The 27,530-nt window shown below is 41.3% G+C and overlaps 3 protein-coding genes across 5 annotated transcripts in view; 2 read left to right on the forward strand and 1 right to left on the reverse strand.

Moving 5' to 3' along the window:
* Window positions 1-7,297: 7,297 nt before the first annotated feature.
* On the forward strand, window positions 7,298-9,036 carry LOC122970770 (golgin subfamily A member 6-like protein 22). Its single transcript, XM_044337000.1, has 3 exons — window positions 7,298-7,531; window positions 7,948-8,805; window positions 8,901-9,036. Exons 1-3 carry the CDS (start codon window positions 7,502-7,504, stop codon window positions 8,964-8,966), a joined length of 954 nt encoding a protein of 317 aa, XP_044192935.1. The 5' UTR covers window positions 7,298-7,501; the 3' UTR covers window positions 8,967-9,036.
* Window positions 9,037-10,489: 1,453 nt separating this feature from the next.
* On the forward strand, window positions 10,490-16,351 carry selenom (selenoprotein M). The gene is made up of 5 exons (XM_044372270.1): window positions 10,490-10,735; window positions 11,455-11,490; window positions 11,712-11,746; window positions 11,859-11,937; window positions 13,984-16,351. Exons 1-5 carry the CDS (start codon window positions 10,640-10,642, stop codon window positions 14,212-14,214), a joined length of 477 nt encoding a protein of 158 aa, XP_044228205.1. The 5' UTR covers window positions 10,490-10,639; the 3' UTR covers window positions 14,215-16,351.
* The window catches only part of smtnb (smoothelin b), a 48,114-nt gene continuing 35,583 nt past the window's right edge, over window positions 15,000-27,530 (reverse strand). The window contains exons 11-21 of one of the 3 annotated variants that reach the window (XM_044372247.1): window positions 22,597-22,782; window positions 22,249-22,324; window positions 22,012-22,044; window positions 21,021-21,200; window positions 20,593-20,655; window positions 20,403-20,484; window positions 20,140-20,310; window positions 19,920-20,046; window positions 19,597-19,748; window positions 17,783-17,960; window positions 15,000-16,755 (exon numbers count right to left, since the gene is read on the reverse strand). In XM_044372247.1, the coding sequence (XP_044228182.1) occupies window positions 17,813-17,960; window positions 19,597-19,748; window positions 19,920-20,046; window positions 20,140-20,310; window positions 20,403-20,484; window positions 20,593-20,655; window positions 21,021-21,200; window positions 22,012-22,044; window positions 22,249-22,324; window positions 22,597-22,782 (1,218 nt within the window). In that variant the 3' untranslated portion in view covers window positions 15,000-16,755; window positions 17,783-17,812. The other 2 variants (XM_044372254.1, XM_044372260.1) reach the window with 2 other exon arrangements.

Genomic DNA, 27,530 nt, shown 5'->3' on the forward strand with positions numbered 1-27,530 from the left:
ACAGAACTGCTGCATTTACTGCTGCATTGCTTGGATGTAATAAATGAATGAAAAGGAGAAATACAGAGGAGAAAAATTAAACTAAGAGGCTTTGTTTCCACAGTAAATCATCTGTTGAATGTTTGATGGTTATTTATTTGTGCTTTAGAAAGTAACCGCCATGAAACAATTAAAAAATAAGGTTATTTCTCTCATAGGCATTATTTGGATAAACTGACCACATACTGGGAATCTGAATGGTTACTTTCTCACCTGAAAAATTACTAAAACTCAATAAAGTGACATGTCAACAGTCCTACAGCTGGCAGCAGCTGGCTCAAAATCTCTGCTATTGTCGCTGTGGTGGCTCGGGGCAGCACAACTAATTCTCCTCATGTTGGACTGAGGACAGACTGAACGCTACAGTGACTCACTGTCACCTCTTGAAGTACAAAGTGGTATTACGAGACAGGACAGGCCGGGGCTAGCTGGTTAGCATGCTAACTTAAGTAGATATCTCCACAACACAATACACATGACATAACATCAAAACTGTTATTTTCTCCCATTCTGTTGATAATTTTTGTTAATTTTTAAATGTTTTAAACTAAAATTCTGGCCTTTGTAAGTGTCCTTTGTATTTTTATAACATTTTGCCCCCCCCCCCCCCCCCCCCCCAAAAAAAAAAAACAAACAACATCCACCTAAGTTTATTTTTAGCTGGATATAAGATTTGTTGCAGCCACCCTTAACTGCTCAGCTTGGACAAATGAGAGCAAGAGCAACATGTTGGGTCAAAGGTCAAGGTTATGTATGCTGATATTGTCATTACAGAATTTATACTGCATGTCTGTACAATTATAATACAAAGTAACATGGTGACAATTATGCAACTTCCTGTAAAGTTGATTAATAGACCCTTTTCACGGCAGACGTTTTGATTTGTCAAAGCAGGGAAAGCACAGGAGGAATTAATAACATTAATGATGGCTGCACTACATTTAGGTGAGTCAGTTTCAGCGCATATTGTACATGCTCACTCACTGACATCACTTACCAGGACAAGTAATGCACTGGAGCCATCGTTAGTCTTGTTAATTACATGTGCACTTTTCCTGCTTTGACAAGTCAAAATGTCTGTGGGAAAAGGGTTCATTGCTTGTAATTTGGAACATTGTAACCAGCAACCTGCACTTTTGTTAATACATTTCATGAAAATCTGCACTATAAACCACCTTTATTACATTTTTTCTACTTTTAGTTTTATTATATGTTAATTTTGTAGGTGATAAATATATATATTCATTTCACTATGTGCGTTAAGCATCTTTGGCATAAAATATTTTCTTCGGGATGAATAAAGTTCTATTTTATCTTACTGTAACTTCACTAAAGGCATTTATTTACATCTGAAACATGAGTCTCACTATTTTGTTTGTGTTAGTCTCCCATTGTGTTACTGATTATAATTCTAGTTAATCAGTCACCTGTAGAGCATTTTAAACTGAACTAATCTGTGGCCTAAAAGAGTTTTACAATCTGTGCAACACACAACAGCCTCTAACCTTAGACCCTCGATTCAGACAAGGAAAACTTCCCAAAATATCCTTTAACAGGAAAAAGTGAGAAACCTCAATAAAGCAACAGAGAAAGGATCCTTCTCACAGTACAGAGAAGATATGCACTAGATATTGTATGTACTCTCCTGGAAATTGTTATACATTTAAAGTTTGAAAAATTGATTGGTGGAGAGAGTGAAATATCTCACAAAAAGGGTAATTTCTACATATTTCCCCTTCTGTCCAAACAATGACAAGGACAATTGGTCTTGTGACACGTAAGAGAGTAGTTTAATGATTTATTTCAGGATTTCATATGTCTCATAAAAAGTTAATATGCTACTGAAATTAGTATTACTATGCATATTTATTTTATTTAATGCTGGCTACATATGAACACTCTTTTACAGCTACACCATTATGTTCAGAGGAGCCCCATGAGGTTTTTTTTACCCTTGAATCACCTCTGGTGTTAATGAGTCTTTAATTTAAGATTTCACACTAGGCAGGGTCAGAGCTAAAAGCATGAATGTGTTACACGTTTTGAGGCTACAGGAGTAACTGTATGTACAGATTTTAGAGAGCATTAGAGCTTATTTTTCTTACAGAGATCTACAAAGTTCTTTGTCACAGTTTAGGTAGTAATTTGGATTGTGCACGAACTTAAGAATCTGTCCCTGGTCCACTGTGACTATATGAAGTTTGATTCAGACTAGATTGGAAATTTGGACTGGAAATTCTTCAGGATGTCTCCAAAATCAGATAAATGTACTAACACAGCAGCTTCACCTCCAAACAGAAGTCCTGCAGTGATGCCTGGATACAGACAGCAAGGCAGAATGTGCTGGATGTAATGAATTCTGGTTTATATTCACCTTTTCACTGGTTTTCTTGTATCTTTTGTTCCCTCAAGGAAGTTTCACAGCTGATTATTTATATTAATATATGTGCTACACATAACAATGTCTAATTAAAGACATGCCAACAGTTATACAAGTATTAACACTTCTATATTTTGACACCAGTTTATTTCTTTCCCTCTAGGAAGCTGTCAGTCCTGAAAACACCTCTACACTGAGCCGAAGCATGGGATAAGATGTTGCTGTGGCAACACCCGAGGGTACCTCATCAGTCTTCACGACCTCTTAAATACATATGGCCTACGGCCGCCTTTATAAAATTAACAAGACAAAAACTGTATCTCAGTGTGTGTGTGTGTGTGTGTATGTGTGTCCATCAGTTTTTGCAATGGGATTAAAGGCTGTATTCATATTTCGTTTACGGACATAACAGCAAACTATGTGTCACCCAGTAAGGCCAAAGCTTGTTGGAATAAAGCTGTGCAGTGAATGTGGTGAACCTGATGGGTGCCTGAAGAACTATGACTAGTTGTGGAAATTATTGTTGATCAAAATGCAGAGGTAAATCAAGCACTGCTAGATGTGCTGGAAAGTTACACATACACTCATATACAGTATTATGTCATCCTATATAACAGAAAACATGACCACCATTTTGACAAAAGTGCTTCAACTCAGCTTAGGGCAGGTGCCCATGTTTCACACTAATATGTTAAAGAGATCTGCATGCGTGCTTATATTATTGATAAAATCATTCACCATGACCAATATCACATCTGATCATCAACTCTTTAACTTGTTCATCCCACATTCAAGTGTGATTTACTTCATGCAGTGTTTCCTGTGTGTCTCATTACCCTCAGGATCAATTTACCCAATTTAGCCTACATGTAGGAACTTGTCGCTTGATTATGCAGTAACGATTGTATAATATCTGTATTACAATATCAGTGATGTGAGTGCAATATCTTTATGCAGGCTATTCGTGTAAAATACAGTGGTGCTTGACCTTAAGAATTTTCTCTATGTCTGCATAAATATGACTTAAAACATAATCAGATTTTCATGCAACTTCTAAAACTAGATAAAGGGAACCTAATTAAACAAATGAGACAAAAACATTGAACTTATTCATTTATTTATTGAGGAAAATGATCCAATCTTACATATTTGTGTGAGGCAAAAGTATGCGAACTCTTGCTTTCAGACCCCTTTTTGCAGCAGTAAGTTCAACTAAACATTTCCGGTAACTGTTTATTAGCTCTGCACATCAGCTTGGAGGAATTTTAGCCCATTCCTCCTTACAGAACAGTCTCAACTCAGGGAAGTTGGTGGCCTTCTTTGCATGAACATTCTTTGGTTGAACGACGTGTATGTTTAGGGTCGTTGTCTTGCTGCATGACCCACTTTCTGTTAAGCTTCAGTTCATGGACAGATACCTTGACATTTTCCTGTAGAATTTGAAGGTGCAACTCAGAACTCATAGCTCCATCAATGACTACAAGCTGTCCTGGTCCAGAGGCAGCAAAGCAGCCCAAACCATGATAATACCACCAGCATGTTTCACAGATGGGATAAGGTTCTTATGTAGGAATGCAGTGTTTGCTCGTCACCAAACATAGCTCTTCTCATTCAAGCCAAAAAGTTCGATTTTGGCCTCATCCATCAACAGAACATTTTTCTAATTGCCTTCAGGCTTATCCATGCAGTCTTGAGCAAACTGTAGACAGGCAGCAATGTTATTTCGGACAATAGTGGCTTTCTCCTTGCACACTGACATTAGCTGCGGCAAGAGAGGCCTTTAGTTCCCTAGACTTTACCCTGGGGTCCTTTGTGACCTCCAGGACTATTACACGCCTTGTTCTTGGTATGATCACTCCTGGGGAGGGTAACAATGGTGTTGAATGTCCTCCATTTGTACACGATCTGCCTCGACAGTCGACTGGTGGAGTTCAGACTCATTAGAAATGTAACATTTATGGGGCTAGAACAGTGGCAGTTAAATTTTGGTATAGGAAATAAAATTTGGCATTGAAAGCAAAACCTGAACTGAAAAAGGAACACTTTTATTGAAAAAGGTTGTATTGGCACTGAAACAATTATTGGCACTGAAAAAACTTCCACTGAAAAATTAATTTTAAGAATTTTGATATATGATATAATTCCTTTGGAAGATAAATGTTGGTCTCAGATGAAATCTAATAATTGTAGCTGCCACATTAGTTTGTCTGAATGTAAAGCTTCATGTTTTTACTTATTTCATTTTATTTTAGGTGTTTTCACCATACTTACTGCAGTAGGCCTCCATAAGCACATGGGTATTTGTTGAGTACATCCTCCACGGGCATCCCTTCCATGATGTCACAAAAACTCCAGGAGAAAATTTGCACCATGTGGTCTTTGACAGTCGAGTTGTCTGGATGTGTCTTCTGATACTCACTTTGTAGCACGTTCACGTGGACCTCAACAGACGTTGAATCCTCCCCAACACACATTTCCTTTGGCAAAAGGACAGAGACAGATAGCTACATGCCAAAAGTCTGCACACTCATTGTTCACGAAAGTGCTTTGGATAAAAAATATCCACTGAACTGCATGAACAATTTGAGACCTAGTGTATAGTCGGAGTATATGCAAAAAGATTAAATGCGTACTATATCTGCCTCTTATTGTCTTGCATTAGGTGAAAAAGTGAAAGTGATTAAAAACATGAGAATGAATTATTGTAACGTCCCTTGATAAGCAGATAATAAGACGTTAGATGGTTTTCGCTGCAACTTTAATTTGCACAACACAGGTTACTGTGGGCAGTAGCCAACGCCAAAATAACAAAAAGACCTGCCGTGAACTCGACACTACACTCTCACTAGCCTCTCGTAACATCAACTAACTGCCAAGCGATCAACACAGGAAGAAGAAAGAACAACATTATATATATTTATACAGTCCATGGTTATCTCCCACTGATCACTGTTACAGGTAGCTCCCATGATGGACAACATGTTCACTGACAGTCTGGAAATATCAGTACTGCAACTCAACAGACTTTATGTCTGAACCAAACTAACGTTTCTTACAGTAACAATCATAATAGTTAAACACTAACATGAACACATATGGCAATGGACTGACAAATATCAGATTATCTGGTTGGAATGGGTTGCACTACTCAAGTCTGCATGGGCTCCATGAAGGAGTGTCAATGCATAAAATTAATAATTACAGAAAAACAAGTCCCCCTGGGGAATTGCAAAGAGTGTTGAATGAAACGGTAAAAATACTTTGTAAAAAATAAAATAAAATAAATTGGGGAATAATGGTGATGGCAAGTGGAAGCATTTCAACTCTGCTACATTGCAGTTAGCAACTTGATTAAATGAACAAAATCATTCTGAAATAAAAAGTATCCTGTCACAGAGTTTAAGTTACTTGATTAAAAGACCAAATCGTTCTGAAATAGCTAATTAGCCTATCTAACAACAAGCCATAAATGTAGCTAGCCAATGTTAAGTTGTATCCTGAGTTAGGCTTGTTAACGTTAGCTAGCTAGCTAACAATAGCATGAAAAGAAACGTTAAGGTCCAGTTACTTACACCTGAATTTTCTTGTCTCTTCTTTGTTAATTTTATATTCCATCTTCAATTATTTTTTTAATAAGTTCATCCGTGGACAAGCTTGACAAAGCAGGAAAACTAACCAACATTTTCACTGTCTCGTGCCATTTCATGTCTAGTAACACAATTGGGGATGAACCAGTTTGAACCGGGTTAAGCTTGTTAAAAGTACAATTATGTATCCTTTTCTGTCAGGAATGATTTTGTACCTTTAAAATAAAACAAAGGTCCACAGTTATCACCTTAAGGACCATTTCCGTACTTTACAGGGTACTTTTCTGATAAATGTACCTTTAGGTACAGAAATGATACCCCCATTTTTCTGCGTGTACCATTTAATGTATCATCACTTTTAAGATTTAATATGGGATACCACACTAGTTCACAAGAATGCATTACCTTGGATATCCCTTATATGAATACAGAACTGGGGAAAACTGTATTCACCTACTATGCTCCTCATAGGTGAACAAGCTTCCGGACCCCCTTAAATTAGACAAATTTTTATCCTTAGAACATTTTAAGATTCTGTTGGATGATGTTTTATATGATGAATGCTCCTGTTTTTCTCAATGTGTCTGTTTTATCCCTGTAATGTACTTTATATTACTGTCTTATATAATTTCTCTTGTGTTTGTGTTGTATTTATGTTTGGTATAAGATTGTTGGTTTTACATTTTTTACACTTTTTGTTATATGACTTGTTTTGGTTGTGTATTTACAAGCCACTACTGTAAATGAGAGCATTAATCTCAATTGGTTTCCCCTGAGTAAATAAAGGTTTTCTTCTTTTTCTAATAAATAAATGAAATGTAAGATTTTTGTCTCATTTGTTTGATTAATGTCTCTTTATTTTTAGGACTTGCATGACAATCGGATCACATTTTAGGTCATATTTGTGCAGAAGTACAGCAAATTCTACTTCGAATGCAGACTGCAAGGTGTGTGTGACCTCAAAATAATTCATATTTAAACTGAATGAAAATCATTGTTATAAGAAACATTTTCACTTTTATCAATCTGGATGTCACAGTAAACATTACAACATTATTAGTGAAAACAATGAAGGAAACTTCAGTATTGTGTGATGTGTACATGAGACTGTGTCCACAAACTGTGGGACAAAAGCGTGTTTGATTTCTGTGAGTAAAACTAAAGATCAGTACTGTCTGTGTGGTTTCTCTGAGCTCCAATCATTTATGTTATTCTGTCAAACATTTTGTGTGATCATTCAAACTGATTGAGCTGTTTCAACTGCATGATGTCAGTCTACAGAAGAATGTTTGTCTTCCTGTTATGATGTCAGCGTTTATGACAAATCCATTCTAGAATGTAAAGAGTCTATAAGTGAGTTCCTCAGAACAGACCACAATCTTTTCACCAGCTGAACAGACACACATTCGTCTTCAGAGAAAGTCATCTGTCAGACACTCGACAAGATTTTACGTCTATCTCACGTTTTAGAACGTTTTCAAGATCATCAGCCACCATGGAAAGACGAGAGAGTAGAGCCAGCAGGGTAAGATGTTCAAACCAGGATGTAACACTGCACTACTGCACAAGACTATGCATGTTTTAATGGCTTTGTATTGTGTCTAAAGCTTAAACAAATACACTTTTTATCAGCACAGATGCAGTTTGTAATGAGATTACGTTTCATACACATTTACAATATCATCTTAATTTAAACTCATCTCTCACAGTCAGTCAGATGAACACATGAATACATGAGAATGTCTGCCTGGATAAATACCTCAGATTAATATGAATACATAAACAATAAATAAAGGATTTATTGAAGGGTTCTAGTATAAAATGTAAATGTGATATCTATTTCCTCTCAGTACTAACAGATGACTGTTTTCCTGTAAGGAAAAATAGAGCTATCAGTGATATGAAAATGTCTTCATGTATTTCTGTGTTTGTGTTGCACAGGACTACAACAGAGGGATGGAGGAGATGAGGAAATTGATGGAGGGTGAGATGAAGGAGAGGGAACAAAAGTTAAGGACCGCTGCTAAAATCATGGTCCTCAAGGAGAGGGAGACCTGGAGAAGTGACAGAGAGCAACTTCTGGAGAAGCTCTCTGTCACTGAGGAAGAAATCACGGCATTGAAGAGTGACCTCCAGGATGAAAAGGACAAGAACAGGAACAGAGAACAAGAGATCTGGTCTCTTCGCTGCCAGCTCTCTTCTGAGAAAGAAAAGTATGACTCCGCCAATGCTCTCTGGTGGAGGAAGTTACACCAAGTGCTGGAAAAGGCAGCAGGGGGCATCAGAAAGAGAGATGATCAAATCATCTCTCTTGAACGGAGCCTCCACGCTGAGAAAGAGAGCTGGCAGCAAAAAGTCAGCCAGCTGGAAGAGCTCCTCAGTGAAAAAGAGAGAGAAATCAGCAGGGCCAATAAAAAAAGAAGAGAACGTACCACGGCTCATATTGACACCTTGGCCCTGCTGAGTGAAACACAGTCAGCTTTGAAAGAAAGTCAACTGGCCTGTAATTCACTGGAGGAAAAACTCAGACAGCAGCTGACTGAAAAAATGGAGAAAGACCAGAGAGAGCTCTCAGAGAGAGTAGAGAGCCTCCGCAAGGAGCTCTCTGAGAGAGTCAGTAAGTGTAGAGAGGAGCTCTCCACAGTGTGCGAGAGTTGGGAGAGGAGGTCACACCAGTGGAGGAAAGAGAAAAAACAACTGGAGGAGACGCTGCAGGCCAAACATGAGATTTGGATCCACGAGGAGGCGCAGATGAAAGAACAGATCCAGTGCCTCACCAACGACAACCTCCAGCTTCAGGTTTGCTGCCTCATATTTTTAATTCTAACAATTGATTTCAGATCATTTCAGAGCTTTGAAACTGAACTCAAAATATTCTGTTTTTCTCTTTTCAGGAGCTCCTGATAAAAAAGGAGAAGAAGAAGCAGAAGAGCTTCTGGAGCTGGAGTCGCAGCAAATAACAACAGCTCCCTCTTTCCCCAAACCCCTCTCCCACCTCACCCACCTCTCTCCCTCTCCTACCCCTTCACTCACCCTCACCCTCACTCTATCCTCACCCTCACCCTCGCTCTACTCTCACCCTCACACTTACCCTTCCCACATCCTTACCCTTCCCTCACCCTCACACTTACCCTCATCCTTCCCCTTCCCCCACCCTTACCCTTACCCTTCCCTCATCCTTACCCTTCCCCCACCCTTCCCCTTCCCCTTCCCCTTCCCCTCACCCTTATCCCTCTCTCCCTACATTTCTTCTTCCCTACATATATCTTGAAATCAGTCATTAAAATTCAGTGACTGTGACAGTTTTGAAGTTTTGTTTTTTAATTCCTGTGTTTTAAAGCAGCTGCTTGGGGCCTCCAAATGAATTAAGGCCCCAAAAGTCCCCTGTAACTGATAAATGATGATTTGTGACATTATTAGATTGTTACTGACGCATCAATGTGTAAGCAGCATTTTACTGTTGAAGAGGGTCCAGGTGGAGCCGGTCTGAGCTACTTTATAGTTGTGGCTCTGAAGCTGGAGTCAGGCCCCATCCAAGAGACCACAAGATCAATCACTCACAAGAGAGAAAAGAAGACAAAACCAAGTTCTGATACACAAATCTGTATCTAAAATTTAAACATTTTTTTCTGATCTTAGCTTTTTGTGAAATAATGAATCATGTGAACAGCTATTGAAATTAAATCATGCAGGAGGGGAAATACTAACAAGTCATTGACATATGAAATGTGACAAGGAGCCACAACTACACACTGATTTTATACAAGAGACACAACTACACACTGATTTTATACAAGAGACACAACTACACACTGAGACTATACAAGAGACGCAACTACACACTGATTTTTACAAGAGGTCAAACACCAAAAAGGTTCAAAGCCACTGATTTAATGTAGAAATGTATTAAATCAGGATAAGCCCCTTGAGACATATAATTTTCAAACACTCACAAAACAAGTGGAAAATTATGTTAAATCTTAACTTAAAAAGTAATAAATAATAGCTGATAGTATATGTAATGTACAAAAGCATAATATATTCCTCTGGGATCACCTGCACTGTTTGCCAGAATACACAGATTACAGCTGTAGGATGTCCTGACCTGCTGTATGTGAAAAGTGCCCTGAGATACCTTCTGTTTAAATGATTTGGCGCTATATACATAAAAATTGAATTGAATTGAATAACAGTAGAGTAAAATGGTACAAGAATGGACATAGATCGATAAAAAAAAGGTTGAGCTTATTGTTTCTAAAGATAAAACAGCCCTGCCTGCAGCGGCATATAAACCTAATAAAGAGGGGGGAAATAGAAGGCGATATTTATGAGTTTATTTTATGAAATGATCTCTCTCCCTTTGAGAGTATTAACCACAGATTACACATCAAGTTATATGATTATCCGTATCTTGATGGGAATCTCGCAGATAACCAATGGGCGCCCTCTCCACGCCTCTCTCCTCTGGGAGAAATACTTGACGTGGCAAGAGATCCGGACGTGACATAACTGCACATCTCCTCTCTCCTCCTCCTCCTCCTCCTCCTCCTCCATTCAACTCAGTTACCTTCAGACGTCCGCAGGTAAACTGGTTCTGGAGGTCCTGGTCCGTGATCGGGCATCGGGAGAAATAATGTGGCTGATCGTGTTGGCCAGCTTTCTTCACTGCGCCTCGGCCTACAATGTGGATCTGAAGAAACTGGACGGGCTGGCAAAAGCGAGGGTGGAGGTACAGTAAGCCTTCATAACAGTCCGCTTCATATATTAAAGTAGGCGGGATTATATTTACGAGGATAGTATTAGTGCATTTTCTGAATCAGACTTGGGTAAATGTGTGAATGGATGCGTTTTATTTATTAGGTTGGGCGCATGCGTTATGTGAGCAGGATGAATAGAGCTGTAAACCTCCATGCGTTTACAATATGGTACCCAATAAAGCATACATGTCATTTCTATTTCATTCAATGTAAATCTGCTATACAGTGACTAGCTGATCATTTGAAAATGAACAGAAACAGAGGCTGCATAACAGGAGGTCGGATTCCTGTACCAAAGTTTCTGAAACTCTATTCTTCTTTTTGTGAGAGACCATAGTAGTTTTCCTCCAGGGTGTCACCTACTCACCGCCCTGCCAGCATCACTGAACAAAAGCATGCTATCTGTTGCTATTGTTGTGTTAGCCACACCTGCTACTCAATACCTTAGGCTCAGATTACTACAAAAATGGGTTACACATCCTTCCTGCAACCTGCAACCACAATCTGTGCTCTGTACATTGGGTGCAAGAACATTGTGTCTTTGAACAAAGAGACGAACCCAGAAACTGCAGTAAATCAGTTGCTCTACAGGGTAACCTGTGATGTGTGTGTGTGTGCGTGTAAGCAGAAAGACACATTTCAGTGGCTGAAACATTTCATTTCCTCAATGTCATGTTCTGTCTCTTCCCAGACATGTGGTGGATGACAGCTGAACCGGCTCAGAGAGGTAAGCTGCCCTCTGTAATGTTATCAACAGGAACAAAACGGACATGAGTGCACCGTGAGCCACTGTCAGAGGCAGACTGAAGCCTAATCCCTGCCTAAATGTGTTTGCTCACTGGGAAACATTTTACATTTAACATCTAGGATTTCACATAATCCTCTGACAAATCTGTCACTGAAACCAGCCCTGTGTGAAAAAACATTAATCCTCACTTCTGTCCGCAGGTCAAAGCCTTCGTAGTCCAGGATATTCCTCTTTAGTATCCTTTGACTCCAGTACATCGCTGTTCCTAAATATGTATGTTTAACAGTTACACACTGTACAAAATCAAGCATCTTCTACCTGCCGATCCTTGACCACTTCCACCTCAGCCATAACCTGGTGATGAAGCACATTCCTGGAGCCGACCCTGAGCTTGTCCTCCTGAACCACTACTTTGAAGAGCTGGATGTAAGTCCTCCATCTGTGATGGGTTTATTTTGCACTGGTCTTGTTTTGGAATATATTATAGCATCTATGTGAAAAATCTTTATAACATCTATAAAATGACTTGATGGAAAAAATTTTGTTGGAGAAAATTATCATAATTTAATAACATATTAATAACATAACATAATTTTAAAACAACTTTTTAAATCATTGTTGCTTTATCATACTCCAAGAGTTTAATCAAAGTACAATTGTTGTGTCATTTAAAGCTACACTAATCAGTTTTTGGCCACAAGAGGGCAGAATATATTGACATTTACCCACCTTTGACCTTATAAAACTGTTACATGTTAGCAAGCGTGTTAGCAAACAATGCTTATTGACACATTGAGCAGACACAGAGAAACATCTGCATTTATTTGGAGTTGTATTTCTGGCCACCACCTTTTGGTCTGTTTTTGGAGAAAAGTATCTGGATCTTTAGTAGCTAAATGCTCAACTTTGTTCAATATAGCTGTTCCTAACCTTGTTTTTTGTTTGTTGCTTGGCAGGTAGCATACAGTGAGTTTAACAGAGCTAAAGAGGAAGAGCAGGGTTGAGTGACAATACTCTATGAGCGACATAATTTTTTACAAAAAATATTGATTAGTGGAGTTTTAAAGGTGCAGTAAATGACATTGAACCTCACTGGATGTCAGCAAACAACTATTTGCTATGTAAGAATATAGTGGAGTAATGGTGACCTGAGCAGTGAGTGAAGTCACCCTCCCTCTATGTGTGTGTTGTTATCTGAGCCTCTCTGTTGTTTGTTTTGGTAGCTGCACCAGCCATGTGTGCATGTTAGTGTGTGTGAGTCTCTCCGTGTCCTCCACATCCGTTTCCAGGATCCGCTTCACAAACTTTCTCAAATCACAGTTAAACATTACACTAAATTTGTTTCTGAAAGCATTTGAGGTGAGAAATAGGCAGTGCAGTAACAGAATCTTGATCCATATTTCACCGCCCAGTTGAACAGATCTGAGTTTCCTGAGTTGTCGGCTTTTGTTTTTTTTCCAACTTTATTGCATTAAAGACACATTTGTTTTGGTCTGAGATATCGGTGCTATAGTGCAACATCTAGTAGCTGAATGTTGTGTATTGCTACTTTAACTTTGCCTTTCATCATTAAAGCCTAAGGCTGAATCCAAATGTTCAGACTCCACCACACTTGCAGACTTATGGACTTTGCGGGTGCGTTCCCGGGAAGTCTGTGAGTGCTGAGAGCTGTCCAAATCCACATCTCATCAAGCCCACTGTCAGAGAGTCCACTCGGGTGCAGACTTCACCAGACTTCGCTTGGAAAATTACCCATAATCCTGTAGCAATAGGCTATAAAGTGACAATGTAAAAGAAAATAATAATACTAATTATCATGATCAAAAAACAACAATGATCACAATATTAATAATAATAGGTTATGTAAACTGTTTACTTTTGATGACATTTGCTTTAACTTTTGTTGTATAAATTAACTGATGTGAGGTATAATGTACAGACAGAATAATAGGCCTATAGGCTTAATAACTTTGTCTGTGAATTCGTCTATTATAATCTTCTAAACTAGACGGGCAAAGGTTGGTTTTTGTCCATTTACAATGTGAAGGTCCTCAGTTGAGGATTTCTTGTGAATATAATATTAGCCGTGTAGCAGTTCATGTGAAGGGAAAATCTGACTGAGCATTCTGACCCGATTTGTTGAGAGTGAATCAGCAGAAAAACACAGAGTCACAGGGTCAGGAATTTCAATTTATCTCCATGGGAACACTGGAGTTCTTCAGTTCTGTCTCAGAGCGCCATTGTATCCCCTTGGGGCCCAGGACCCTTGAAAACTTGACGTGATGACAGTGAATACGTCACAGTGCGTATGACTGAAGTCCAGAGGGTTGACATTTGGATTCAGTCTCATACCATCAATACTCATCCTCCATAATTCATAGGCTCCTATTATTTCCAAAAATACATTAACGATGTAATAGTAAAAATGACTGTAAAGAGAATGATCCTTTAACCCGTGTGTTTCCTCAACAGCGGATCGCCTTGTCTGACATGACACGCTCAGAGATCAACGAGCTGCTGGGGAAACTGGGCTTCTACAAGAAGGCTCAACCTGAGGACGAGGTTCCGGAGGAGTTCCGCTTCTCTCCTGCCAAAGATAGCCCGTTCAAAGATGAGCCAGAGTACAAGCCCTCCACTTCCTCTCTTGTCACTGAGAACACCTCCTCAGAACCAGACTCCGAAGTCAAGCACACTGACCTATAACTTGTCAGAGTGGAGAAAAGTAGGAATCTCACAGTAACACTATGTTCCAAGGCTGCTCCATGACCAGCTGGTTATTGCAGAAATGCTTGTAATTTCACAGCCAGGCCAGCAGATCATGGATCAGCCCTTGGGGAAGGACAAAATCTTAGCATCAGCAAAAGGCCTTCAAAGGTCCACAGTCTGAATTTGCACATATTTTTCTTGCTATTTGTTCTTTTTTTCAGCGCTAATATCCCAACAGGCTGGTTTGTGAGTGCTTTTCTATGACTGGAAGTGTGTATGTTTGATTTGTGACATCATGTGTCTGCTGTCGTAAGTATTCCTGCCTCACTTGAGCTCTTGTGTGTCTTGATTGCTTCCTACTCACTGTGAAACTGAATGAAGCCTCAGGCTAAAAATCGTATGACTGGCCTGGGGTTGATGTTACATGTTCATCTGGGTTGGGCTGATGCACACAAGAAGATTCAAGGTGGGGTTGTCAAGGAAGAAAATAATAAAATATTTCAAAAAAATGAATCTCAGCCCTGGTCCTTGAAGAATGGAATCATGTTTATGTCTGTTTCCTTTTACACTGCAAAAGACATGCAGTTTTGGCTGAAAGCCCACATAGTTGAATAAGCATGTTTGTGTCTTCGCCCTGTAATAGTCTGTCAACCAGTCCATTGCATGCTGGGATAGGACCCAGCCCGTTTTATGGCCCTCGATAAGAATAATCTGGTGTGGAAAATGAAAACGTTAAAAGTATTTTATGAGACGATTCAGAGCAATAATCCCCCACAAACCAATTCATTTCTCCAATTGGTTTAATTGTTAATTCACATTAACTGCGGTGCACAGAAACATGAAATTATGATGTGTTCAAGCTCTTATGTACAGCACTCACTGCTTCGTGGAAGGTATTTTTTTCTCAGTTGGCAGCAGTGGAATATTTCTCAAATAATTTCTGCAAATCTACAAAATATAGCATGAAGATCTGAAAACCAATCAAATTTTAGACATCTTCTCAAAGGAACCTTAATTGTACAAACGAAAATAAAAATCTTCAATTAAAAATTTTCCTTTGTTTCATGTTGTAAAATATACATTGGCAATTATGCTCAGTCATGATAGCTCATGTTTAAACTTGTGGCTGATGGAGCTGAAAGCCGGCTTTCATCAAGCCCAGAAATGTGACCCAAAAGTGACAATTTGTTTCACAAACACTGCGGTAGCTTGAGCTTATTGACTTACTTTAAACAAAACTTTAAAAGCGTCATTTACACACTAACAAAATTAAAAAAAAAAAAATCATATATATTTAAAAAAAAAAAATCTACTCAAGCATAAATAAAGAGCCCTCTAAAAGAGCTGTGTGTGAGTGTGTTTGGCAGGGCGAGGCAGTGATGCTGGAGGATGATGGCGGCATTGCTGTGAAATTTTTTTGTACATCTGCTGTAAAGACACAATTCAGATACAATTCAGCGGTATGACAGAGTGACTGTAATCACAATTCCTGTTTTTTTTTTCTACCTGAATGAAAAACGAGTTGCTGCAAGCATTTTGCTGTTAGAATCACATCATGATACAGTAATACAGGAGGAGGGAAAAAATTAAAAAACATCTGAAACATCTCTGTGGCACTGTAGAGTTCAGAGAGGTGAGCTTATTCAGCACTGGACTGCGACGAGAAGGTTGCATCCATTTGAAAAATGAAATTGTATTGTATTAAATAGTAATATCCTAATTGATGACATCACCATGAGAATAATAACTTAATTAAAATATTTAAAGCAACCAGAGTTTGGTTAAAAAATGAAAAAAGTACCAAAGTGGAAACCAAATAATGCATCGTATGGTTGGATATATTTTTCTTCTTCACTGGAATCACCAAAAGCAATGCTTACAAATTACTATAGTTACAAAAATGGAGCGGAGGAAAATATAGGTATAAATAATTTAAAAAAGGGGAATACTATAAATAATATTTCTCTTTTATCTCTTGAGGTGTCTCTCAGCACGTGTGCATAGTGACACAGTTACTGCATGTTGAATACTAACGGGTACAAAGAGGAGATTGAGTACAAAAAAACAATGTACTAAAATTTCAAAGCTTAAAAATGTAGTTTTATAAAAACTTTGGCGCCCTCTCACTAGGAAATGTGCGAAAAAATGAATACACATCACCACTGCCAACAAAGATAATAAGCAAACTGACACACACAAACACACACACAATCCCCAGCTTGTCCATCGGAGATGTGCAACTCTGTGACCCAGCCCGTCAGCGTAGAGTCGGTCATCAGATGAAGATGTAGCCGGGGACGGAGGGGTGGGGGAGGGGTAGGGGTGCCTGGTTACAACCCCCGTTGTGAACGCCACGTCAAAGATGAATGCTCACTGAGCACAGGTCAGAGGTCACAGGGCCGACCCATGGACATCTCGTATCTGCGCAGGTGGTTGACCAGAGACTGTACGTAGGTGAAGACACATTTGGAGTCGGGTTTATTACCCATGATCATCATGTCCTCCACTTCCAGCAAAGGCATGCAGTTGGCATAGGTCCTGAGGAACAGGCATACAAGAGACAGTCTGTATGAGACAGAGAAGGATGAACGGAGAGGATGGGCGAGGGCCAGAGATGGAGGAAGGAGGAGAATACTCTTCTCCAAGGATTCCCAACTGTTCATATCATTGCTCACTCATGATTATTTATACTTATTCATTTATCATGTGCTTATTCGTGGTTGTTAAGCAACGCTTTCTCTCTTGTTGGAGTTATTCTCTACTTTTCTCTACTATCTTTTCCTTAAACCATTCTGTGGAAACCCCTTTAAAAGCTCTCCATAAATAAACATGACTAATGGTATGTATTTAAATAAACAGTTTTAGGGAGAAAGACCTCACATGTGAGGGATGCAGAGAGTGACCACTGGGTGGCATTATATGCACGTACTGTAAACCCTCACAGACATCACACACAAGGTAGAGTAGAGTGACAGGAAGAGCACCAGGGTAACACTGTTGCATGCGAAAATAAATGTCAAAAACATAAAATCTAATTTGTTATTTTAGGGACTGTAGACATTTGTCATTCTGTACTTTTACTGTTAACAGTACCTTTAAAAGCCTTTAAGAGCCTAATGCATAAACACCTGTAAACTCACATTTGATAAAAAGTCAATGGACAACACCCAGCCTCTGTTCTCTGCTTTGTTTCTTGACTCCTCTGTTTGAAACACTGTGATACAGTAGTTCCTTTTAAAGTGTTGAGCTGCAGATGAACCTGGCTCTCTGCCTAGGCCATAGTTTGGCTATGCAGAAATGCACACACACACGCACACACACACATACACGCATACCATGTTTGGTTCTTCAGACCTCAGTAGCTCCAAATTAACATGAACTTCCAAAAGCAACAGAATTTTCCAAAAACATCATGTTTGATATAAATCCTATCAGCTGCTTAAAACATGCAGTTACACACATTCTCTCTCTCTCTCTCACACACACAAACACACACACACCCTCCATCCCATTAAGTCTACCAGAACCAAATTGAGGTTCCTTCGCAGGCTTTCCCCTCTCTCACCATGGGTTCAGTTTTAGGTGGGGTGCGACTTTAGGAGGAGTTTTTGGTTTTAACCAGGCCCTTCGTCACCAGACCCCTGTAGAACTCCTGCAGGTACGTGTACACACACTTCCAATCCGGCTCACGCATCTTCACCATGTCGTCCACATCCAACAGCTGGGGACAGTCCACTAGTTTCCTGCACCCGGCAGAGGGAGCAGGAGGAGAGAGAGGTGGGGGAGGAAGGTAGACCCAAATGGACAGAAATAAAGTAGAGGACCAGGGTGAAGATATAGATAAGAAGAAGAGAGAAAGAACAGCACAGAGATAGTGGTCAGAGTGTGGGAAAAAAAGGAAGGAAGGAGGAAGGGAAGAAAAAAAAACAGATAAAGCAGTGAGCAGCCAAATGAAAAAGAATCAGGGTGAAGAGACAGAGGGAGAGAGAAAAGACACAAAAATAAACAACATCATTACATTCTCTGTGTTCACAAATATATCCATGAGTCGACATGCTTCATGAACATCATGATACGTACAGTATGTGGCATACACACATACATAACAAAACGTCAAATGAGCGTCAGATGATGCTCATTTAGCCTTTTTGTTTGTTTGTTGTTTTTTTCGGTGCACTAAGACAAGAGACTTTGGAGCATTTCAATACGACTACAAACTCTAAGAAATACAAGACATGATGAAAAAAACAACAAGGATTCCTCAAATACACAAAGATACAATCACATGGTGACTCTGAAAGCACACTGGTGAACAGGAAGGTATGTGTGCGTGTTGGGATTCAAGATAAAACTGCCAGACACACAGCCGGGAGGGTCAGGAGTGCCCAGGGAAGTGAGTGATAGTGCAACACAAACGTGGAAAGATGGGAGGGCTGTGGTTGAGTGACAGTCCGGTGTTGAGGACATAAATGATTAATATCAACATCAGCATGGACATTACCCTACTAGGAGAATGTGAACACGCACACACACACACACAGGTGGGTGGAGGGCATCACAAGTGAAAACGGTGTGATGCGAGAGAGACGAGAAAGAGAGAGAAAAAGGGAGAGAGGAGAGATTAGAAGTAAAAAAAGGAGGGGGGAAATAATCGGAGGCGCAGCTGAGAAGCTCGTCCACTTTTTAACCTGGTGGTTGTTTGGGTTGGGTTTGCTCACGGGTCTCTGGTTTAGAGCAGTGACGACATGAAGGGTATCACAGCAGTTACTCATAGTAGAGGACAGATGGAGAGTGGAGGTTTAGAGGTGGAGTAATTAGAGTAGTAGCAGTTATGGGGCTCGCTCAGCCTTGAGGGGGGGTTCGATACACCTGGGAGAGACAGGGAAAGTTAACATTCGGACATCAGTCAAGGAGCCACGTGACTTTGACATGTTTTTGGGTCCGTCTCTGTACTTCAGGCTCATGTAGATGTTACTATAGATAACTAATGTATTGAGAGGGATGAGAGAGGGAAGGAAAAATCTGTGAAACGCAAACAGAGGGAAATGTATTGGTTTGGGGCGAGGAGCAGCACCGACTTGGATATTCATTGTTTACTCTGCCTTAGTTGGAAGATAATGTCTATATCTTTAAGCCTGAGAGGAACGCTAACCCTGCAGAGGCTGTCAGGATATTCGTCCGCTGGTTTCTCCACATATTCTTCACATTTTCTCTGTCAAGCGTAACAAAAACAAAAGTTTCACTGCAGTTGATGTGGTTTCTCCATGAGTGCAAGTAAGACGTCTGGTGGTCTCACTTGCAGTCAAAACTCAACAACAATAGAACGGATGTGGTTAGCGCACGTTACTGGGGAAAAACAGGTTTTGTGTTTATACTCACTCTGCAGTGCTGAAGGCCACCTCAAAGTTTTGCCTGCGGTTGTTGGGGCTCAGCGAGTCGTAGTCGAAGGATTCAGGAAAGAAATTGTGCACCAACGCACAGAATGCCATGCCATTGCTCCAACTGGATGAAAAATTCTGAATATCCACATGCTGATGGAGAGTAAACACAGAATAGATATAAAAGCAGTGATAGATACATCATGGAAACATTCCACAAGGTAGAAAAATATTATCACTGCCTATCTCCCCTTAATCATCAGGCTCAGCTACGGCTTTTTTGGCACTACACACGCAGTGGGTTTCTGTGGCCGCTTGGCTTACCTCATATGAGCGGGTCTTGGCACGGCACCAGTCGAGCAGCATCTGCTTGATGGAGTTTGCGTTGGGCACACCGAAACTGGTGGAACGCTGAACCTTGTTTACCTTGGCAACCGCCTGATTTCCAGGGCTATAGAAAAGTGTTTGGTGTTTGTTAATATTTACATGCTTTGATTTACTCCTTTTCTTTGTTTGGTGGTATTACGTCTCTGTTTATCCTTACCCGCCTCCCTCCTTCTCCAGCTTCTCTATCATGGCTTTGCGGGCCTGCATTGCAGAGGTCTTTGGCAAAGTCTGAGCCCTCATCAGCTCCTTGCGCCTCTCCGCCTGCCTCCGCTCCACAGCAGCCAAGCCGCCGCCGCGAGACGACGAGTCGTCCTCACGATCAAACACACTGGAGCAGCGACACGTACAGCAAAGTTAATTTGTGAAGGTGTACAGACTTTGAAATTTGTGTAAATACTGTGTTGAGGCTTCACAACCCACCTGCCCACTTTTTTGCTTGTGTTAGAGGAGGAGGAAGAAGTGGAAGAGGTGAAGCTGTATGATTTTGACTGGACCGTCCCTCCTGAAATGCAGAGAGAAGCATGTTATTATAAACACACACACAGATATATGACTGATACTAGTGCAATGACTATACAATGATGTAAAAGTGTTAAATAAAGTGACTTACTGTCCGTTTTCTGCACATAATTGGCCTCGACGATGGTGCTGCGTGTTGATCTGTTACCGTCATCTGAACACACACACACAAACACTCATCAGCTTATTTACATGACACAGCACAGGGTCAGTTTCATGTCAAGTGTTCTTATCATTTAATTTTCATGCCCTTTTATGGTTTACTTTTTATTGTCACAATTTGCCAACTTGTTTTTCCCTTTTTCCCCCCTAAGATGAATTTTTGTGTCTGGGGACTGTGAATAAGAATTGGTTTCATGTGGACTTGTGTGGTTAAATACAGATTGTAAAGAAAGTTTAAGAAAGTTTAAGAAATATTCCAAAAAAATAGAACAGAAGAACAGGAAAGAAGAGAAGACAAGAGAAGACAAGAGAAGAAGAAAGAAAAAAAATAAGAGAATAGAGGAGAAAATTAACTACCAGACTGTGTGAAGCGGTTTGTCTTGGTGACTTGGCTGAGGGTGGAGCCATCCGCCGCCTTCTCCACCTTCTTCATCACCACCTCTCCCGCTCCGACCCCTGGGCGACCTTTCTGTGAACGTTCCTCTCTCTGCTGCCGGAGCTCCTGCAGACGGGTCTCTCGCTCCTTTTCTCTCTGGTCTGGGATTGGAGAGGAGAGGAGAGGAGAGGAGAGGAGAAGGGGGACAGAGAGGTAGTGGGGAAGGTGGAGAGATGATGTCAGTGGAAAAAGAAGAGGAGGAGGAGGAAGAGGACAAGAGGTCCTAAATAAGCTGACAGCACCTCATCTGACTGCCACAAAGATGGATTAAAACAGAGCTTCCAAATTTGAGGCGATACAGTCCAGGATTCTTTCCACAGTACCGTAAAATTCCTCTGAGCACACAAACACCCACAGGTGGGAGGCTCGCAGCTGAGCCAAAGCTGTCAAGTAATATGTACTGCGCAAACATCACAGATCAAAAGACAGCAACACTCTGATCGTCCCCTGAAGAAGGATGTGCCAAGTTCAACAATGTACAGAATACTGATACCTGGTAACGCCACTGTGTGTGTATGTGCATGCGTTTAAATATCTTATGAAATGTATTCTTAGAGATTTATTTTAAACGCTTAAATTACTACTGTCAGGACATTTTGTGCAACTGTCTGCTTAACCAGATGTCTTGTGAAACCATATGGTGAGTGCCTACTGTGAGACTAAACTGAACACGGACGGGGGGACATTTCAATTCCGAGGTTACAGCACGCTCCGGTGAGTGTGAGACACTTCAACACATGAGAATCAACATTCATGCAAAAACCGTTAAGATATCCTGCATCGCCCACCACAGAAGCCTGAGAGAGTTCAATAATTGGTACGACGATGGCAGGATGGTGCACACACAAACAAAAATAGAAAACGCAGGCATATATCAGTTGTAAAACCACACTGCAAACCAACCTGTCATACCTATTTCCTCTTGAGTACATCCCAGCTTGGCCTCTGAGAGCAGAATGGATAGAAATATTGTGGAAATGGCAAGTTCATTTAGCAGTTAACTAGTTGTTAAAACTTATCAGACAAGAGAGAGAAGAACACTGATGACTCGAGCTGGAATTCAATGAGGCGGTGCGTCTACCTTTGACAATGTGAATGTCAATGTTGGCAGAGAAACAGATATAAGATTGGTTTTCATTTTGCTGTTACCTCTCTTTTTCTTGCGAAGGTCTCTCATGGCTGCACGGATCATCTTCCTCTCCTCAAAGTCCTTTGACTCATCGAGCTGTTGGAGGGAAAAGACAAAAACAAAACAGCAATGATGAGAGGTCAGTCCTCAAAAAACCCAAAGTGCCACAGCTCTATTTACGCATGCAGGTCTAACATACTGTAGCGTTGTGCATACACTCAACGCCGAGCTGCGACTGTTCCCAAATGTACCCTCACATAGCTGGCAAGATTTAGTGTTCATGCACAAACTCTAAAGCTGGTGTATTTGCTACTAAGTGGTGCTTTTAAATCAAACTCATCCAGAATTATAACTTGGGTGTGAAGTACCATTTTGTCAAGGAGCTCTTCATCCTCGATGGCAGCCAGCTGTTCAGCAGTCAGTTTTCCGGAGTGCTCCTGAGGTTTGGCCTGGATGGTGGAGCCGTTGGGGATGGATGGGACGTGACACTCCATCTGGACAGTCGGCCCGACTGAAAACACCGGCTCAGAGGCTAGAATGGGCTCTGTCTCCATCTGCTCAAGACACACAACCACACACACACACAGTATGAGCAAGTGCACACATACACAGATGTGTAGAAGGATGCAGGGTGGCATTAATTAGTCTGAGATTGCAAAATTGTGACCATAGTTGGATATGTGCACTGCTGCCTGAGGGCTCCTAAAAACAGAATCTCTTAACCTAGAGCTAAGACTCTAAGTTGTATACTTATGAGACAACAAAGAGACTTTAAAAAAACAAAGCTGACATTTAGGACGCAATAAGCACAGGAGGATTTTTGTTAAACATACTGCAGCCATAATAGGCCTGAGTGAGTGAAGTAGACTCACATCTTTCCCTCCCTCTGATAATCTCTTTTTGTACCACTCACCATATCTCATCATTTCTTCCATCCCCCTGCACCTTCCAGCCGTGCCAGAGAAAGTGACAGTAAGCACATGAGTGCAAGAGCGACTCTGCCAAGTCACTGTTAACTTAGTTCATGAAGTATGACCAACAGAGTGAGTGTCTACATGACGCCAAGCTGCTGCGAACCCCGAGTTAATGTGACAGGCACGGTACACCACTCCAGCTGGAAGATGGGAACAATGCATATACAATAAACTCTGAGTGAGAACATCTAAAACCACAGAAGGGCAGGTTAATGCAGGAGCAGAGGGTTGAAGAAAGAGGCGTAGTGTAGAGCACCATGAGCACAAACCTAACATTATGGGTCATAAAGGAACGCCTGGACATCTACTAACATATTTTGAGTGACCATAAAGCCTATAGAAAACACCTCTTAAATATTCATATGGCGCTGAATGCCTGTGGTCGACTACTATAGGCTCTGGCTTTGGCTTTAATGCTTTTGTTGTAAGTGAGTCCAGGTCTAGATATAGCTCAGACAGCTGGCCCCATCCACAGCCTCCTATCTGAGGGGCCCAGCCAGACCAGGTCTCACCAGGGAGGGACAATGCCAAACACAGCCAGTGCTGTGTGATCACGGGTGGCCTCTGGTTTTAAGGTTTTTTGGACACAGAGTTCTGACCCATGGGACAGGCTGGACTGAGAGGCACTTGACCGACATGGAATGTTTTGGGACACAGCGCAGCCAAACAAGGCTTCTGAGTCAAGCAATGAGAGAATGCGTGTGCGAGTGAGAAAATCCCAAATAACCTTAGTGCTCAAGTCATGTTTCATTCAGTTATAGCATTCTCATCAGCATCAAAGCCACAGATACATAAAAACACTTTTTAAGAAAAAAAAAATCTAAAAAAGGGAGGGTGGCGACAATTTCTAGAACACTTTTTGATTTGCCGTTTGTGCAGTTTTCACCGGCAGTTTTGTGAAATAGTTGATATTACATATATAGGTAAGGGCAAAGGGTCAGATAAGTTCCCCCTTCATTACCACAGTCACCTATCTGCAAAGGGGATTTCCGTTGAAGTGAAGTCTGTCACTTTTACTGGAGCAGCTGATTGACAGATCCAGCTGTCTTTTCAGGATTAGACAGGAATATGAACTCTTGTCCGCTGAATAACTGAAGATAATGACGCAAATGCTCAGTAACCCTCAAAATGTCACCAGTGCATGAACAAACACACCCACCGCACAGGGTTTGTAATGGGATGACGAGAGCACGTACGGCAAACAAAGCTAAAAACGAGCACCGACTGTGCATCAGTCCCTACAACGGGAATATAAGATCGTACGTTTCTTTTTGTTTTAAAGCCAGACACATAAGAACCTTTCGTTAATGGCTCTATTTTTCTGAAAAATATTTGATGATCAGTTCATCAGTTCACTGTTATGGTTAAAGCATGGTCATTTTTTGTCTCCACCAACAGCACGCATATCTGCATGCATACACACACACACACACACACACACACACACACACACACACACACACACACACACACACTTCTAGCTAAGACACAATCAGAAACACATGGTGTTAAAGGATTGGGATACCTCTGTGACAGACTGCAGTGTAGCGTTCCACATAAATACAATCTGCCAAAACTGAATGACAGCTGAGATGGGTCAAGCTTTGTTCAAGTGCGGTGTGTGATTAAAACAAAAATAAAGCTATGAGAGGTGGAACAGTAGGTCAACATCTATGTGAGCCATATCAGAGAGTATCACTTGTATGGCATGTAAAACTCATGGCCAGCTTATCCGGTGTATTGTCAACACTGGAATAAAAGACATTCCCATACTTCAAGTAGCTTCTCTAATCTGAATTAAAAGGTGGTCATTATCAGAACCATTAACAGAGAAGGAGAGCGGTACCGTGCTGTAGCTGCAAGAAATGTTTGCCATCAGAGCGGGAGCAGATAGGGAGCGGCGGGTTGCAAAGGTGGGAGGGTGAGGGACAGGTGACGGCTCAGGCTCAGGTTCAGATTCAGGCTCAGGCTCTGAAGTCTGTGGTTTGTTTGTCACATTGGATATGGAGTCTGAGTCCTGGGGGCTTGATTTAGGTTCCTGGGGTACACTTGATGGAACATCCAGGCTTGTGCTAGGTGGAGTAGCCTTTGGGGCACTGGATGGAGGATCTTGGGGCATGCAGGCTGGAGAATCACTGGATGGTACATTGGTTTCACATGGAACGGAGGGTGAGCTTTCTGGGCTGGGCAGCAAATGCAGTAAAGGATCAGATAATCCCAGTACCTTGCACAGGGCTTCCACTTGCCTCACCAGCCTCTCCTGCTGAATCCCCAGCCTCAGGTTCTCCTCTTGCAGCCTGACAAGAGCCTCGGCCAGAGGAGCCACCTGAGCCGCTGCCTTCTCCAGCTGTGCATCCACTCGCTTTCCAAAGGCCTGCAGGTCACTGTGGATCTCCCCCACGGCGCACCGCAACGTTACTTCAAAATTCCTCTCGCCTAACTGCTCCTCTTCATCTTCCACTTCCTCCTGAGCGAGCAGATCCCCGATCACTTCCTCTAGGCCAGACTCGGCACAAGCACTATCTGGGCTGCCCAGCGCCTCTGGAGCCTGTGAGGCTGGCAGGAAGTCCAGGTTCACTCCAGGCATAGCCAGACCAGTTGCACTCAATGTTGTCTGAAACTGAAGCTTTTTTTTTTTCTTCAAAGAATTACAAAATCTTTTTTATTTCAAATCCTCTTAAGCGGCCCAAAAAAATTTAATTTAAAATGTTAGAGCAGGGAAAACAAAAGGTAGCCTTCACATGTGAAAGTAGGTGTCCTCTCTGTCCGCCTATTTCCAGAAAGCTTCCAAACAACGCACGCTCTTTATACCCCCAGCAAACACCCCGACAGCCAATGAGCATGCAAGGAATCCCGTTTCCAAGGCAGCAGTAGCCCCATCCCCTTTTTCCAGGTGCCACGGACATGTCTATTTATCTCTGGCTGAGCCATTATTTGACTGAGCCAGTCAGTCCTGGGGCGCTAGCAGAGGCCTGAGGGGGGATAGCAGTGGGAACAATTTAGAAGACACCCCTCCCTCTCTCAGCTTTCCTTTTATTTAGAGCTCTTGTCCTTCACACCTCGACTGGCAGGCAACAATGGTTTAGATGTGGCTTTAGGCCTGGGCTGAGTTGGAGGCAATACACATTAGTGCTTCTCTCCTCTTAAAATTGCTTTCTGGCAAAATGCAAGTGAGTCCTGACTAATCAGATCAGTTGTGTTGCATGACTGTGATTAAAGGCACACCTCCAGAGGGGAGATCAGTTCATGAAGGACAGAGTGTTTACAGCCGTGCCATAGCAGACTGGGTGATCATTGAAGGCGAGCTATGGCCCAGTTCTCTCTGGCTCTGGGCAAGGATGATGAGAAGGACATCATAGCTCTTCCAAGATATTATTGTTATGGGCTGACAAAACAGCACAGGTTGAGCTGCCCCTCATGTGAATGCCTTGAGTGCTTTTATGTTAATTTATGAGCTCTCAAAGTGTGCTGACACCCTCTGTGTCACGGTGTGTGTGCAATGGTCTTACAGTAAGGTGTTCAAGTACATACAGTATATTTATCTATTTATTGGTATATTGTAGCCCATGCAGATAAATCAAATGTTAGGTACTGTATCTCTGATTAGAAGCATAAGGCTACACTTGACAAAATGTGATAAACCTGTAACACTGCATCTCAAGCATTTAACTGGTTTTAAACTGCGCTGTATACATATGGTACCTTTAAAAACAAATGAAGTGACTGTATGGCCATTATTTTATCACTCTAAATACATAAACACAGTGCACGAATGATCTAAGATCAAATAAAGATAAAATAATCAGGACCATACTACAAAGGGTAACAGTGGTCTCTGCTGGGATTTACAGGTGAGCAGAGCGGTTCTCAGGCAGAATTTGGCCTCTAGGGAGAGAAATGTGACCGGCAGCGAGGAAAGTGGGTTAAAACCCAAGAAGGACATGGCTCTGGTCTTTTCACGCGTCAAAGCACTGACCCACAGTACAGCAGAGTGATGTAGAAAGACGGGGAGCGAGACAAATAAACAGACTAGACAGCACATAGACTGCAGTTTTCTGCATGTATATAGGTCTACATATCTTATTATTATGGAAGAAAAGTGATAGTAGTAGTGTGAATCAGAATCAGATCTTTTTCATGTGTCAATCTAAGCTAGCAATAAATATAAAATATTATGGTTTTCAAATCATGCTTAACTGAGCAGGTTCATCTAGACATTAGATTCTCTCAGAGCTTTCTCTCCAGTCTGCAGACCCGACTTTAATCTGTGACACATGTGAACTGGTTGGGTAACCAGCATGTGTCATGGATCAGCAGTATGTTAACAA

Source organism: Thunnus albacares, chromosome 2 (assembly GCF_914725855.1).
Source record: "Thunnus albacares chromosome 2, fThuAlb1.1, whole genome shotgun sequence".
In the NCBI taxonomy this organism is placed as follows: Eukaryota; Metazoa; Chordata; class Actinopteri; order Scombriformes; family Scombridae; genus Thunnus; species Thunnus albacares.